The sequence below is a fragment of the Dermochelys coriacea genome, chromosome 27 (genome assembly GCF_009764565.3).
Source record: "Dermochelys coriacea isolate rDerCor1 chromosome 27, rDerCor1.pri.v4, whole genome shotgun sequence".
In the NCBI taxonomy this organism is placed as follows: Eukaryota; Metazoa; Chordata; order Testudines; family Dermochelyidae; genus Dermochelys; species Dermochelys coriacea.
Genome location: NC_050094.1, coordinates 14,973,495 through 14,989,905, shown reverse-complemented (window position 1 = coordinate 14,989,905; position 16,411 = coordinate 14,973,495). Strand labels below are relative to the sequence as shown.

Genomic DNA, 16,411 nt, shown 5'->3' with positions numbered 1-16,411 from the left:
TGCTTCTATATATTTTAATACAACTGAAAGGCATTTTGTAAAGATCACCTGGGCTCTATCAGTTTTGCTTTGCTGCTGAACCTTAGGTGACAGCAGGGCAGCATTTCATTGTTCTGGAGAAAATGCTTGTAATGCTGCTGTCAAGCACTGGTCAAAATGAACACTAACCAAAAAGCCCAACTGTTAGGTATCTAAATGGTAGTTCTGCTCCTGAACTTGCCAGTGAGCATTTTAGAGCTTGATCAAAAACTCACTAAATCTGACAGGAGTCTTGCTATTAACAGCAAAGGATTTTGGATCAGGCCTACAGAATCTACAGAATCCAAGTTTTATATTCATCCCTCATAACAGGGAATTTCTGGGGTTTACTTACATACTTGCACCAAGCAGAAAAATGCATATTGGAGGGGGAAACAGCCTTAGTCTTGCAGTGATGCTGTCATCTATTGACCTGCTTAGGTTTTTCAGAAGCCAGGAAATAATGATTTATTCAGAACTTGTCTCCACACAATTAATTCTATGTTTTTACTGGGAACACGCACAGTAAATATAAATAACCAGAAAATGTAAAACCATGATTGGCTGTGTGCGCATTGCATGAAAAACAGAAAATGATTTGAGAAAGTTTCTTAAACCAAAAAAAGTATAGAAATGAATCATCCAAAATAGCAACTGAAAGACAACACTCTTGAGAATAAAAATGGCAATCTGTGACAATAAATCACCAGCTGTTTCAGTGCTAAATCCCCCTGATAATCTGACCTCATCAAAAAACTGCTGAGTTTTGCGCAGTATAAATTTTAATTCTGTCAGCTCTAGGAAATTTCTCTTCAGAGCTTCCTGGTTTGTGTTGATCTCTTTAAGCTCATTTTCAATTTTCTCAAAGTTTGCCTGGGGAAGAAAAGAAGAGGAAAAAAAATGTAAAGCGAACCTAAAAATAAATTCAATTTAACTCTAATTAAAACACACAGTTCAAAGTGTGCTGTGCAAGATCTTTTCCTAACTGCATTCAAGTTACCCATAATTACTAGATGCTGCCTGCATCCTGTTTTCTTCACAATGCATCTTAAAACATTAGCATCAGATTATTATAATGCTACTCTATATAAAGATTAAGAATTAGAGTTGTACCAGTTTACATGAACTCAAAATTTGGTCCTTCATTTTTAAAAATAAGTATTCATTTGCATCTTATACATACTACACTGAAGTTACAGCAAACTATGCAAACACCACAAGGTTTATGGGTTGGATCCTCAGCTGGTGTAAATCGGTGCAGCTACACTGAAGACAATAGAAAAGGAGTACTTGTGGCACCTTAGAGACTAACAAATTTATTAGAGCATAAGCTTTCGTGAGCTACAGCTCACTTCATCGGATGCATCCGATGAAGTGAGCTGTAGCTCACGAAAGCTTATGCTCTAATAAATTTGTTAGTCTCTAAGGTGCCACAAGTACTCCTTTTCTTTTTGCGAATACAGACTAACACGGCTGCTACTCTGAAACCTGAAGACAATAGAGCTTTGTTGGTTAAACCAGCTGAAGATCTGACCCTGTATATTCTTACTACTTGTGACGAAGCGGGACTGTTCTTAATGTTTCCTCTGAATAGTGTGGGGGTGCCTCAGTTTCCCCTATGCAGTTCTTATATCTAGTGGTGGGATAAGGGGGTATGATCGTTGCAGAGCCCTAGAGGCCAGGTGTGCAGGGGTCTGGACACAGAGAATGGCCGACACCCTGTTTCCTGGCCATTGATGGCCTGGCCCTTCCCCCCTGCAAGGTGAGAGCTAAAGGGTTGGAGAACAAAGGAATCAGGTGACCTCCTCTTTGTCCCTTTCCCAGGCCAGGAGGAGGGGTAGGAGAGAGTTTCAGTTTGGGGCTGGCTGGGGACATGGAGTGAAGTGCAGACAGGGTTGCCTGGCTCACTGCCCCCAGAATGGACCTAGCTGAGGGGTCCTGTTCTCTGCACCTATAACCTCTGGTTTAGACCATGTTCCTGTCATCTTCTGTTTTATTGGCTGGCTGAGAGTCACGTCTGACTGCGAAGTTGGGGTGCAGAACCCTCTGGCTTCCCCAGGACCCCGCCTGGGCGGACTCGCTGTGGGAAGCGCACGGAGGGGCAGAGGATGCTGAATGCTCCGAGGTCAGACCCAGGAAAGTGGAAGTTGTGTGAGCTGTGTGTCCTGAAGACAATCTGCTCACAGAAAGGAGACTTCCCCAGAGTCCTGACTGGCTTCGTAGGGAGTAGTTCCAGAGCATCGCCCAGGGACTTCGTGACACTACTTAATTCCAAAGAACTCAATTATTGAGACTAATTAGCACAACTTCGGCTATCTAGACTCAGATACTAGTTCAGCCTTAATGAAACACTATTACCTCTAAATCGATCATGTCACGTGGGAAAGGCACCTCTGGGTTCTCACCGGTGTCCAGGATTGGGATGTTCGCTTTTTTAATCTCCTTCTCAACAAACCCTAAAGACAGAAAACGTTTCACGGGTAAGAATCACTGAGAAACAAAAGCAAGAAACTGCAGCATCAGTCTCTCTGCACCTTCACATTCCCCATCACCTCACCTGACCGGCAGCTGCGTATCCCGCCCCCACAACCATCCATCCTATCTGTAGCAGAACTCCATCAGAATACAGCTCATGTGGCTGCTTTAAAAGATCCACAAGTTCTCTTCTTCACATGAAACAAATCTTTCCAAAAGCAGCCTAGCCTACTGGGAAACAAATGTTACCTTACCACTAACACAACACTTAGCTATGGCACATTATTTCAAAAGTTTAGGCTGCTTTCTTCCCTTAAAGCTAGTATAGAATTAGAGGCATGCATCAAAGTAAAGCAAGGACATACTGAGTTTCCGGTCCATCTCCTCACATCTCCTGACCTCGTTAACAAATTTACGCTGGAACACATTCACATCAGGGTTCAACTGCAAACAGAAACACACATTTCCTTAGGAATGTTTAAATGTGAAGGATCATAATGACTAGTTTATCAGGGTTGTGGGTGGGTTTTTTGGTAAGTAGTGGTTTGTTTTTAAAGAATGATGCAAGGAAAGCATATAGCAGATATGATTGTTGTGCAGCATGACCCTCCTTACTGATAAGTAACAACTAGCTGGAATATATGTGCCTGTGGCACAAGTGGACACTGAGATAGCAAAGGTTAATTATGACACTTGACCATATAAACAGCAGCCAGGATCTTAATGATCTGATGCATTTTACTGACACCAGAAAGCAGCCACTTACATCACGAAACTGAACCTTCCCAAGCTCTCCTAACTCGCTGACACAACAGTATGCAGCTTCCGACTGGAGGAAAAGCTGGGCCAGGGTCATCTCCTCACTTCGGAAAAGCTCCCCCATGATGAAAGGCAAGTGTCGGTCAAACTAGGAGTGGAATTTTAACCCTAAAATAAAAAGGTTAGAGGCCTGAGAACATACAGCAGAGCCTGAATCCCGCATTCTCCCCTGTACAGGCACATTTGTGAAAGGACAATTTGCCTCCTATAGTCAGAGGAGAAAAAGTATAAAACACAGTCCCATGGAATAATCCTACACACTGCATGCAAATATTTTGACTTAAAAATAATACAATAGGAAGTGATGATCCTTTCATAAGATGTTTGAGAGGTCAAGTAGTTCTTCAGCACCTTCTGATGAAAGACTATTTCATAACTTTCTAAGGAAACACCTTGGTGAATCATGATAGATCTTACTCATTGACCCCGTGGTACAAGGGAGGGGAACCCTGCCACATCACATGGTCTGCAAAGCACCATGGATAGTTAACACACTACAAACATTTCTTTCTTCTTCAGCAATCTAAGAACTCTGCTCTTCCAGGGCTGTCTCTTTCTGCTCTAAGCCTTGTACTTCGAGTGAAGCTCTCAGAGGCAAACTATCTCACGTGGTAGCTAAAGGCTGCCTACTGAAATGTCATCTTGGAAGCAGTCGACTTTCAGCTGACAGCATCTCTGAATTGGCAGGGAAGAGCTCCGCCATGAAGAGAAGAGCATTACCATCATACAACACTAGTGCAGTTCAGAAAATGCACCACACTGCATATTGAGTTATGGTGCATCACTGTTGCGGCAGAGAACACATTCTTTTGCTCTTCTCTTCATTCAGCTGCTCTATTTTACATTTCCACCCTGCCCCATCTTAAAACTACAGCCTATTTGGAGGTCTGTCAAATTATCATCACAAGCAGGATAGTGCTTCACTCAACACAGGTTTTAAAACTCAAGAAATATCACACAAGAGAAGCTGGCACTATCAGTGGTCCTGAATTTTTATTAGCTCAAACTATCTTAGCCTATTAGGCCAGAATCAAAATGAATGACACTTCATTTCAGTTCTAGCCAAACTGATTTCTGACTTCACATGGCCGAGTGGAATTTAGCTGCTGGTATGACACATTCTGTCTGTGTGGCCACAGGTGTCGTTTTAATTATTGTATCTGTGCCCAGATGCTGTGTGAACATGCGCATGTAATTAAAAATCCATCCACACACACACTGTATTTCCATTTTGAAATCTATACAGAACAACAAACCTTGAAACCGACTGGATGACTTGTTTGCTTCTGGGTTTATTCAAAATATGTTTTTTAAATGGAAAAATATACCTTACCGCACACTTAGGCAAACCAGGATGATAAAATATGAATTCCGAGCGAAGTCAAATAAAAACCCGACAAAGCAGCACGGCGTGAACATCAGGGTGAGCCCCACACGTTTAGACATTACCACCACCCACTTGCGCGACTCTGGAGGCTATTTCTGTTGTGGATGCGCAAAAAGATGGAGCCAGGCAAGGCACAGGCAGAACCAGGGGCGCCGGACAGGTGCCCAGCCCTGGCACCGAGCGCGCAGCACCCTGGGGTGCAGGGAAGGGCGCTTCAGGGACAGGGAAGGAGGGGCTCGGAGGGATCATTCATGCGCAGACCAGGCCAAGGAGACAGCGACAGGCACCGAGGAATTAGCAGAACCCCCCCCCCCCCCCGAAGCAGGGCACACGGGAAACGAAGGGGGGGGCAGCCTGAGGGCTGAGCTCTACCACAAACGCCCCCCCCACCTGGGGGCTCCCCATGGCCTCTCCTAGAGGGGACCCCGCCCTGCAGAGCAGGAGCCCCCCCCCCCCCAACGGGGGCAACACCCCAGCACAGCCACCAGGGGGCGCCTCCAGCCTGCCCCGCCCCCTGCCGCGGAGGGACCCCCCCCCCTTACCTGCAGCCCACTCCAGCCCCTGCAGCGGCCGCCGCAGCCTCACCTGAGCCGCCCCACCCCCTGACGTCACCGCGCACGCGGACGGCCCCCCCGCACAGCGCCGGATCACGCGAGGGCGTCTCCTAGCGACGGCGCGGCGGCCATCTTGTTTCCCTTTGGCCCGCGGGGCCCCTCCGCCCGGAAGTGCCCGGACCCGGGGGAGGGGCTGTGGCTGGGGGGCGGGGCAGAGGGCCAGTGTCGCCCGCCTCCATGCCGATGACATCACGGCGCACCGGCTGATGTCCCATGGGGCACAGCGGAGTTTTGCTGCACTAGCATGACGTCATGAGCGAGCCGGTCGGGCACTTCAGTGTGTTGGACTCAACTATTGCAGGGGGAGCCCTGTCCCCTCTGCCACTGCGACACCGCGGCAGCGCCTGGCGTGAGACCATCACCACGTCGCACCAACGTGCGAGGTCGCACCAACCTAGCCCCACGTCGCACCAACGTGCGAGGTCGCACCAACCTAGCCCCACGTCGCACCAACCTAGCCCCACGTCGCACCAACGTAGCCCCACGTCGCACCAACCTAGCACCACGTCGCACCAACGTGCGATGTCGCACCAACGTAGCCCCACGTCGCACCAACGTGCAATGTCGCACCAACGTAGCCCCACGTCGCACCAACGTAGCCCCACGTCGCACCAACCTACCACCACGTCGCACCAACGTTCAATGTCGCACCAACGTAGCCCCACGTCGCACCAACGTAGCCCCACGTCGCATCAATGTGCAATGTCGCACCAACGTAGCCCCACGTCGCACCAACGTAGCCCCACGTCGCACCAACCTAGCACCACGTCGCACCAACGTGCGATGTCGCACCAACCTAGAACCACGTCGCACCAACGTGCGAGGTCGCACCAACCTAGCCCCACGTCGCACCAACGTAGCCCCAGGTCGCACCAACGTGCGAGGTCGCACCAACCTAGCCCCACGTCGCACCAACGTGCGAGGTCGCACCAACCTAGCCCCACGTCGCACCAACGTAGCCCCACGTCGCACCAACCTAGCACCACGTCGCACCAACGTGCGATGTCGCACCAACGTAGCCCCACGTCGCACCAACGTGCAATGTCGCACCAACGTAGCCCCACGTCGCACCAACGTAGCCCCACGTCGCACCAACCTAGCACCACGTCGCACCAACGTGCGAGGTCGCACCAACCTAGCCCCACGTCGCACCAACGTGCCAGGTCGCACCAACCTAGCCCCACGTCGCACCAACGTAGCCCCACGTCGCACCAACCTAGCCCCACGTCGCACCAACGTGCAATGTCGCACCAACGTAGCCCCACGTCGCACCAACGTAGCCCCACGTCGCACCAACGTAGCCCCACGTCGCACCAACGTGCGAGGTCGCACCAACCTAGCCCCACGTCGCACCAACGTGCGAGGTCGCACCAACCTAGCCCCACGTCGCACCAACCTAGCCCCACGTCGCACCAACCTACCACCACGTCGCACCAACGTGCGATGTCGCACCAACGTAGCCCCACGTCGCACCAACGTAGCCCCACGTCGCATCAATGTGCAATGTCGCACCAACGTAGCCCCACGTCGCACCAACGTAGCCCCACGTCGCACCAACCTAGCACCACGTCGCACCAACGTGCGATGTCGCACCAACCTAGCACCACGTCGCACCAACGTGCGAGGTCGCACCAACCTAGCCCCACGTCGCACCAACGTGCGAGGTCGCACCAACCTAGCCCCACGTCGCACCAACGTAGCCCCACGTCGCACCAACCTAGCACCACGTCGCACCAACGTGCGATGTCGCACCAACGTAGCCCCACGTCGCACCAACGTAGCCCCACGTCGCATCAATGTGCAATGTCGCACCAACGTGCGATGTCGCACCAACCTAGCCCCACGTCGCACCAACGTAGCCCCACGTCGCACCAACCTAGCCCCACGTCGCACCAACGTAGCCCCACGTCGCACCAACCTACCACCACGTCGCACCAACGTGCAATGTCGCACCAACGTAGCCCCACGTCGCACCAACCTAGCCCCACGTCGCATCAATGTGCAATGTCGCACCAACGTAGCCCCACGTCGCACCAACGTAGCCCCACATCGCACCAACCTAGCACCACGTCGCACCAACGTGCGATGTCGCACCAACCTAGCACCACGTCGCACCAACGTGCGAGGTCGCACCAACCTAGCCCCACGTCGCACCAACGTAGCCCCAGGTCGCACCAACGTGCGAGGTCGCACCAACCTAGCCCCACGTCGCACCAACGTGCGAGGTCGCACCAACCTAGCCCCACGTCGCACCAACCTAGCCCCACGTCGCACCAACCTAGCCCCACGTCGCACCAACGTAGCCCCACGTCGCACCAACCTAGCCCCACGTCGCACCAACCTAGCCCCACGTCGCACCAACGTGCAATGTCGCACCAACGTAGCCCCACGTCGCACCAACGTAGCCCCACGTCGCACCAACCTAGCACCACGTTGCACCAACGTGCGATGTCGCACCAACGTAGCCCCACGTCGCACCAACGTGCGAGGTCGCACCAACCTAGCCCCACGTCGCACCAACCTATCCCCACGTCGCACCAACCTACCACCACGTCGCACCAACGTGCAATGTCGCACCAACGTAGCTCCACGTCGCACCAACGTAGCCCCACGTCGCACCAACCTAGCCCCACGTCGCACCAACGTGCGAGGTCGCACCAACCTAGCCCCACGTCGCACCAACCTAGCCCCACGTCGCACCAACGTAGCCCCACGTCGCACCAACCTACCACCACGTCGCACCAACGTGCAATGTCGCACCAATGTAGCCCCACGTCGCACCAACCTAGCCCCACGTCGCACCAACGTGCGAGGTCGCACCAACCTAGCCCCACGTCGCACCAACGTAGCCCCATGTCGCACCAACCTAGCCCCACGTCGCACCAACGTAGCCCCACGTCGCACCAACCTACCACCACGTCGCACCAACGTGCAATGTCGCACCAACGTAGCCCCACGTCGCACCAACGTAGCCCCACGTCGCATCAATGTGCAATGTCACACCAACGTAGCCCCACGTCGCACCAACGTAGCCCCACGTCGCACCAACCTAGCACCACGTCGCACCAACGTGCGATGTCGCACCAACCTAGCACCACGTCGCACCAACGTGCGAGGTCGCACCAACCTAGCCCCACGTCGCACCAACGTAGCCCCAGGTCGCACCAACGTGCGAGGTCGCACCAACCTAGCCCCACGTCGCACCAACGTGCGAGGTCGCACCAACCTAGCCCCACGTCGCACCAACGTAGCCCCACGTCGCACCAACCTAGCCCCACGTCGCACCAATGTAGCCCCACGTCGCACCAACCTACCACCACGTTGCACCAACGTGCAATGTCGCACCAACGTAGCCCCACGTCGCACCAACGTAGCCCCACGTCGCATCAATGTGCAATGTCGCACCAACGTAGCCCCACGTCGCACCAACCTAGCACCACGTCGCACCAACGTGCGATGTCGCACCAACCTAGCACCACGTCGCACCAACCTAGCACCACGTTGCAGCAACCTACCACCACGTCGCACCAACGTGTGATGTCGCGACAACCTATCAGCACGTCGCACCAACATAGCACCATGTCGCACCAACGTGCGATGTCACGCCAACCTAGCCCCACGTCGCACCAACCTACCACCATGTCGCAACAACGTGCGATGTCGCACCAACCTAGCCCCATGTCGCACCAACCGAGCACCACGTCGCACCAACGTGTTATGTTGCGACAGCCTATAAGCACGTCGCACCAACGTGCGATGTCGCACCAACCTAGCACCACGTCGCACCAACGTGCGATGTCGCACCAACCTAGCCCCACGTCGCAGCAACCTAGCCCCACGTCGCACCAACGTGCGATGTCGCGACAACCTATCAGCACGTCGCACCAATGTGTGATGTCGCACCAACCTAGCACCACGTCGCACCAACGTGCGATGTCGGTACAACCTATCAGCACGTTGCACCAACGTCTGATGTCGCACCAACCTAGCACCACGTCGCACTAACCTGCGATGTCGCACCAACGTAGCACCACGTCGCATCAACGTGCGATGTCGCACCAACCTAGCACCACGTTGCACCAACGTGCGATGTCGTGACAACCTAGCACCGTGTCGCACCAACCTAGCACGACGTCGCACCAATGTGCGATGTCATGACAACCTGTCAGCACGTCGCACCAACCTGCGATGTCGCACCAACGTAGCACCACGTCGCATCAACGTGCGATGTCGCACCAACCTAGCACCATGTCGCACCAACGTGCGATGTCACACCAACCTAGCACCACGTCGCACCAACGTGCGATGTCGCACCAACCTATCCCCACGTCGCACCAACCTAGCACCTCGTCGCACCTACGTGCGATGTCGCACCAACCTAGCCCCACATCGCACGAACCTAGTACCACGTTGCAGCAACCTAGCACCGCGTCGCACCAACGTGCGATGTCGTGACAACCTATCAGCACGTCGCACCAACCTAGCACCATGCCGCACCAACATGCGATGTCGCAACAACCTAGCACCACGTCGCACCAACGTGCGATATCGCACCAACCTAGACCCACGTCGCACCCACCTAGCACCACGTCGCACCAACGTGCGATGTCGCACCAACTTAGCACCACGTCGCACCAACGTGCGATGTCGCGACAACCTATCAGCACGTCGCACCACCTAGCACCACGTCGCACCAACGTGCGATGTCGCACCAACCTAGCCCCACGTAGCACCAACCTAGCACCACGTTGCAGCAACCTAGCACCACGTCGCACCAACGTGCGATGTCGCGACAACCTATCAGCACGTTGCACCAACATAGCACCACGTCGCACTAACGTGCGATGTCACGCCAACCTATCACCACGTCGCAACAACCTAGCACCACGTCGCACCAACGTGCGATGTCGCACCAACCTAGCCCCACGTCGCACCAACCTACCACCACGTCGCACCAACGTGCGATGTCACACCAACCTAGCACCACGTCGCACCAACCTAGCACCACGTCGCACCAACGTGTTATGTCACGACAACCTATCAGCACGTCGCACCAACGTGCGATGTCGCACCAACCTAGCATCATGTCGCACCAACGTGCGATGTCGCACCAACCTAGCACCACGTCGCACCAACGTGCGATGTCGCACCAGCCTAGCCCCACGTCGCACCAGCCTAGCCCCACGTCGCACCAACGTGCGATGTCGCACCAACCTAGCACCACGTCGCACCAACGTGTGATGTCGCGACAACCTATCAGCACGTCGCACCACCTACCACCATGTCGCACCAACGTGCGATGTCGCACCAACCTAGCCCCACGTCGCACCAACCTAGCTCCACGTTTCAGCAACCTAGCACCACGTCGCACCAACGTGCGATGTTGCGACAACCTATCAGCACGTCGCACCAACATAGCACCACGTCGCACCAACGTGTAATGTCACGCCAACCTATCACCACGTCGCACCAACCTAGCACCACGTCGCACCAACGTACGATGTCGCACCAACCTAGCCCCACGTCGCACCAACTTAGCACCACGTTGCAGCAACCTAGTACCACGTCGCACCAACGTGCGATGTCGCGACAACATATCAGCACGTCGTACCAACATAGCACCACGTCGCACCAACGTGCGATGTCACACCAACCTATCACCACGTCGCACCAACCTAGCACCACGTCGCACCAACGTACGATGTCGCACCAACCTAGCACCACGTCGCACCAACCTAGCACCACGTCACACCAATGTGCGATGTCGCGACAACCTATCAGCACGTCGCACCAACGTGCGATGTCGCACCAACCTAGCACCACGTCGCACCAACGTGCGATGTCACAACAACCTATCAGCACGTCGCACCACCTAGCACCACGTCGCACCAACGTGCGATGTCGCACCAACCTAGCCCCACGTCGCACCAACGTGCGATGTCGCGACAACCTATCAGCATGTCGCACCACCTAGCACCACCTCGCACCAACCTGCGATGTTGCACCAACCTAGCCCCACGTCGCACCATCCTAGCCCCACATCGCACCAACGTGCAATGTCGCGACAACCTATCAGCACGTCGCACCAACGTGCGATGTCGCACCAACCTAGCACCAGGTCGCACCAACGTGCGATGTCGCGACAACCTATCAGCACGTTGCACCAACGTGCGATGTCGCACCAACCTAGCCCCACGTCACACCAACGTAGCCCCACGTCGCACCAACCTAGCCCCACGTCGCACCAACGTGCAATGTCGCACCAACGTAGCCCCACGTCGCACCAACGTAGCCCCACGTCGCACCAACCTAGCCCCACGTCGCACCAACGTAGCCCCACGTCGCACCAACCTAGCCCCACGTCGCACCAACGTAGCCCCACGTCGCACCAACGTAGCCCCACGTCGCACCAACCTAGCCCCACGTCGCACCAACGTGCGAGGTCGCACCAACCTAGCCCCACGTCGCACCAACGTGCGAGGTCGCACCAACCTAGCCCCACGTCGCACCAACCTAGCCCCACGTCGCACCAACCTACCACCACGTCGCACCAACGTGCAATGTCGCACCAACGTAGCCCCACGTCGCACCAACGTAGCCCCACGTCGCATCAATGTGCAATGTCGCACCAACGTAGCCCCACGTCGCACCAACGTAGCCCCACGTCGCACCAACCTAGCACCACGTCGCACCAACGTGCGAGGTCGCACCAACCTAGCACCACGTCGCACCAACGTGCGAGGTCGCAGCAACCTAGCCCCACGTCGCACCAACGTGCGAGGTCGCACCAACCTAGCCCCACGTCGCACCAACGTAGCCCCACGTCGCACCAACCTAGCACCACGTCGCACCAACGTGCGATGTCGCACCAACGTAGCCCCACGTCGCACCAACGTAGCCCCACGTCGCATCAATGTGCAATGTCGCACCAACGTGCGATGTCGCACCAACCTAGCCCCACGTCGCACCAACGTAGCCCCACGTCGCACCAACCTAGCCCCACGTCGCACCAACGTAGCCCCACGTCGCACCAACCTACCACCACGTCGCACCAACGTGCAATGTCGCACCAACGTAGCCCCACGTCGCACCAACCTAGCCCCACGTCGCATCAATGTGCAATGTCGTACCAACGTAGCCCCACGTCGCACCAACGTAGCCCCACATCGCACCAACCTAGCACCACGTCGCACCAACCTAGCCCCACGTCGCACCAACGTGCAATGTCGCACCAACGTAGCCCCACGTCGCACCAACGTAGCCCCACGTCGCATCAATGTGCAATGTCGCACCAACGTAGCCCCACGTCGCACCAACGTAGCCCCACGTCGCACCAACCTAGCACCACGTCGCACCAACGTGCGATGTCGCACCAACCTAGCACCACGTCGCACCAACGTGCGAGGTCGCACCAACCTAGCCCCACTTCGCACCAACGTGCGAGGTCGCACCAACCTAGCCCCACGTCGCACCAACGTAGCCCCCACGTCGCACCAACCTAGCACCACGTCGCACCAACGTGCGATGTCGCACCAACGTAGCCCCACGTCGCACCAACGTAGCCCCACGTCGCATCAATGTGCAATGTCGCACCAACGTGCGATGTCGCACCAACCTAGCCCCACGTCGCACCAACGTAGCCCCACGTCGCACCAACCTAGCCCCACGTCGCACCAACGTAGCCCCACGTCGCACCAACCTACCACCACGTCGCACCAACGTGCAATGTCGCACCAACGTAGCCCCACGTCGCACCAACCTAGCCCCACGTCGCATCAATGTGCAATGTCGTACCAACGTAGCCCCACGTCGCACCAACGTAGCCCCACATCGCACCAACCTAGCACCACGTCGCACCAACGTGCGATGTCGCACCAACCTAGCACCACGTCGCACCAACGTGCGAGGTCGCACCAACCTAGCCCCACGTCGCACCAACCTAGCCCCACGTCGCACCAACCTAGCCCCACGTCGCACCAACGTGCAATGTCGCACCAACGTAGCCCACGTCGCACAACGTACCCCACTCGCACCAACCATAGCACCAAGTCGCACCAACGTGCGATGTCGCAACGTAGCCCACGTCGCACCAACGTGCGAGGTCGCACCAACCTAGCCCACGTCGCACCAACCTAGCCCCAGCGCACCAACCTACCACACGTCGCACCAAGGCAATGTCGACCCAACGTAGCTCCACGTCGCACCAACGTAGCCCCACGTCGCACCAACCTAGCCCCACGTCGCACCAACGTGCGAGGTCGCACCAACCTAGCCCCACGTCGCACCAACCTAGGCCCACGTCGCACCAACGTAGCCCCACGTCGCACCAACCTACCACCACGTCGCACCAACGTGCAATGTCGCACCAACGTAGCCCCACGTCGCACCAACCTAGCCCCACGTCGCACCAACGTGCGAGGTCGCACCAACCTAGCCCCACGTCACACCAACGTAGCCCCATGTCGCACCAACCTAGCCCCACGTCGCACCAACGTAGCCCCACGTCGCACCAACCTACCACCACGTCGCACCAACGTGCAATGTCGCACCAACGTAGCCCCACGTCGCACCAACGTAGCCCCACGTCGCATCAATGTGCAATGTCACACCAACGTAGCCCCACGTCGCACCAACGTAGCCCCACATCGCACCAACCTAGCACCACGTCGCACCAACGTGCGATGTCGCACCAACCTAGCACCACGTCGCACCAACGTGCGAGGTCGCACCAACCTAGCCCCACGTCGCACCAACGTAGCCCCAGGTCGCACCAACGTGCGAGGTCGCACCAACCTAGCCCCACGTCGCACCAACGTGCGAGGTCGCACCAACCTAGCCCCACGTCGCACCAACGTAGCCCCACGTCGCACCAACCTAGCCCCACGTCGCACCAATGTAGCCCCACGTCGCACCAACCTACCACCACGTTGCACCAACGTGCAATGTCGCACCAACGTAGCCCCACGTCGCACCAACCTAGCCCCACGTCGCACCAACGTGCGAGGTCGCACCAACCTAGCCCCACGTCGCACCAACCTAGCCCCACGTCGCACCAACGTGCGAGGTCGCACCAACCTAGCCCCACGTCGCACCAACCTAGCCCCACGTCGCACCAACCTACCACCACGTCGCACCAACGTGCAATGTCGCACCAACGTAGCCCCACGTCGCACCAACGTAGCCCCACGTCGCATCAATGTGCAATGTCGCACCAACGTAGCCCCACGTCGCACCAACGTAGCCCCACGTCGCACCAACCTAGCACCACGTCGCACCAACGTGCGATGTCGCACCAACCTAGCACCACGTCACACCAACGTGCGAGGTCGCACCAACCTAGCCCCACGTCGCACCAACGTGCGAGGTCGCACCAACCTAGCCCCACGTCGCACCAACGTAGCCCCACGTCGCACCAACCTAGCACCACGTCGCACCAACGTGCGATGTCGCACCAACGTAGCCCCACGTCGCACCAACGTAGCCCCACGTCGCATCAATGTGCAATGTCGCACCAACGTGCGATGTCGCACCACCCTAGCCCCACGTCGCACCAACGTAGCCCCACGTCGCACCAACCTAGCCCCACGTCGCACCAACGTAGCCCCACGTCGCACCAACCTACCACCACGTCGCACCAACGTGCAATGTCGCACCAACGTAGCCCCACGTCGCACCAACCTAGCCCCACGTCGCATCAATGTGCAATGTCGTACCAACGTAGCCCCACGTCGCACCAACGTAGCCCCACATCGCACCAACCTAGCACCACGTCGCACCAACGTGCGATGTCGCACCAACCTAGCACCACGTCGCACCAACGTGCGAGGTCGCACCAACCTAGCCCCACGTCGCACCAACGTAGCCCCACGTCGCACCAACCTAGCCCCACGTCGCACCAACCTAGCCCCACGTCGCACCAACGTGCAATGTCGCACCAACGTAGCCCCACGTCGCACCAACGTAGCCCCACGTCGCACCAACCTAGCACCACGTCGCACCAACGTGCGATGTCGCACCAACGTAGCCCCACGTCGCACCAACGTGCGAGGTCGCACCAACCTAGCCCCACGTCGCACCAACCTAGCCCCACGTCGCACCAACCTACCACCACGTCGCACCAACGTGCAATGTCACACCAACGTAGCTCCACGTCGCACCAACGTAGCCCCACGTCGCACCAACCTAGCCCCACGTCGCACCAACGTGCGAGGTCGCACCAACCTAGCCCCACGTCGCACCAACCTAGCCCCACGTCGCACCAACGTAGCCCCACGTCGCACCAACCTACCACCACGTCGCACCAACGTGCAATGTCGCACCAACGTAGCCCCACGTCGCACCAACCTAGCCCCACGTCGCACCAACGTAGCCCCACGTCGCACCAACCTACCACCACGTCGCACCAACGTGCAATGTCGCACCAACGTAGCCCCACGTCGCACCAACGTAGCCCCACGTCGCATCAATGTGCAATGTCACACCAACGTAGCCCCACGTCGCACCAACGTAGCCCCACGTCGCACCAACCTAGCACCACGTCGCACCAACGTGCGATGTCGCACCAACCTAGAACCACGTCGCACCAACGTGCGAGGTCGCACCAACCTAGCCCCACGTCGCACCAACGTAGCCCCAGGTCGCACCAACGTGCGAGGTCGCACCAACCTAGCCCCACGTCGCACCAACGTGCGAGGTCGCACCAACCTAGCCCCACGTCGCACCAACGTAGCCCCACGTCGCACCAACCTACCACCACGTCGCACCAACGTGCGATGTCGCACCAACGTAGCCCCACGTCGCACCAACGTGCAATGTCGCACCAACGTAGCCCCACGTCGCACCAACGTAGCCCCACGTCGCACCAACCTAGCACCACGTCGCACCAACGTGCGAGGTCGCACCAACCTAGCCCCACGTCGCACCAACGTGCCAGGTCGCACCAACCTAGCCCCACGTCGCACCAACGTAGCCCCACGTCGCACCAACCTAGCCCCACGTCGCACCAACGTGCAATGTCGCACCAACGTAGCCCCACGTCGCACCACGTAGCCCCACGTCGCACCCACGTAGCCCCACGTCGCACCAACCTAGCCCCACG

At 57.1% G+C, this 16,411-nt stretch overlaps 1 protein-coding gene across 13 annotated transcripts in view; it reads right to left on the bottom strand.

The window, feature by feature from the left end:
• ATP6V0A1 (ATPase H+ transporting V0 subunit a1) overlaps nt 1-16,411 on the bottom strand; it is a 74,591-nt gene that overhangs the window by 43,009 nt on the left and 15,171 nt on the right. For 6 of the 13 annotated variants that reach the window (XM_043503406.1, XM_038385194.2, XM_038385198.2 and 3 more), the window contains exons 1-5: nt 5,242-5,390; nt 3,260-3,420; nt 2,859-2,937; nt 2,377-2,474; nt 763-891 (exon numbers count right to left, since the gene is read on the bottom strand). In XM_043503406.1, the coding sequence (XP_043359341.1) occupies nt 763-891; nt 2,377-2,474; nt 2,859-2,937; nt 3,260-3,376 (423 nt within the window). In that variant the 5' untranslated portion in view covers nt 3,377-3,420; nt 5,242-5,390. Of the gene's footprint in view, nt 1-762; nt 892-2,376; nt 2,475-2,858; nt 2,938-3,259; nt 3,421-4,645; nt 5,012-5,241; nt 5,427-16,411 lie in introns of those variants that run through there. The other 7 variants (XM_038385196.1, XM_038385199.1, XM_038385203.1 and 4 more) reach the window with 5 other exon arrangements.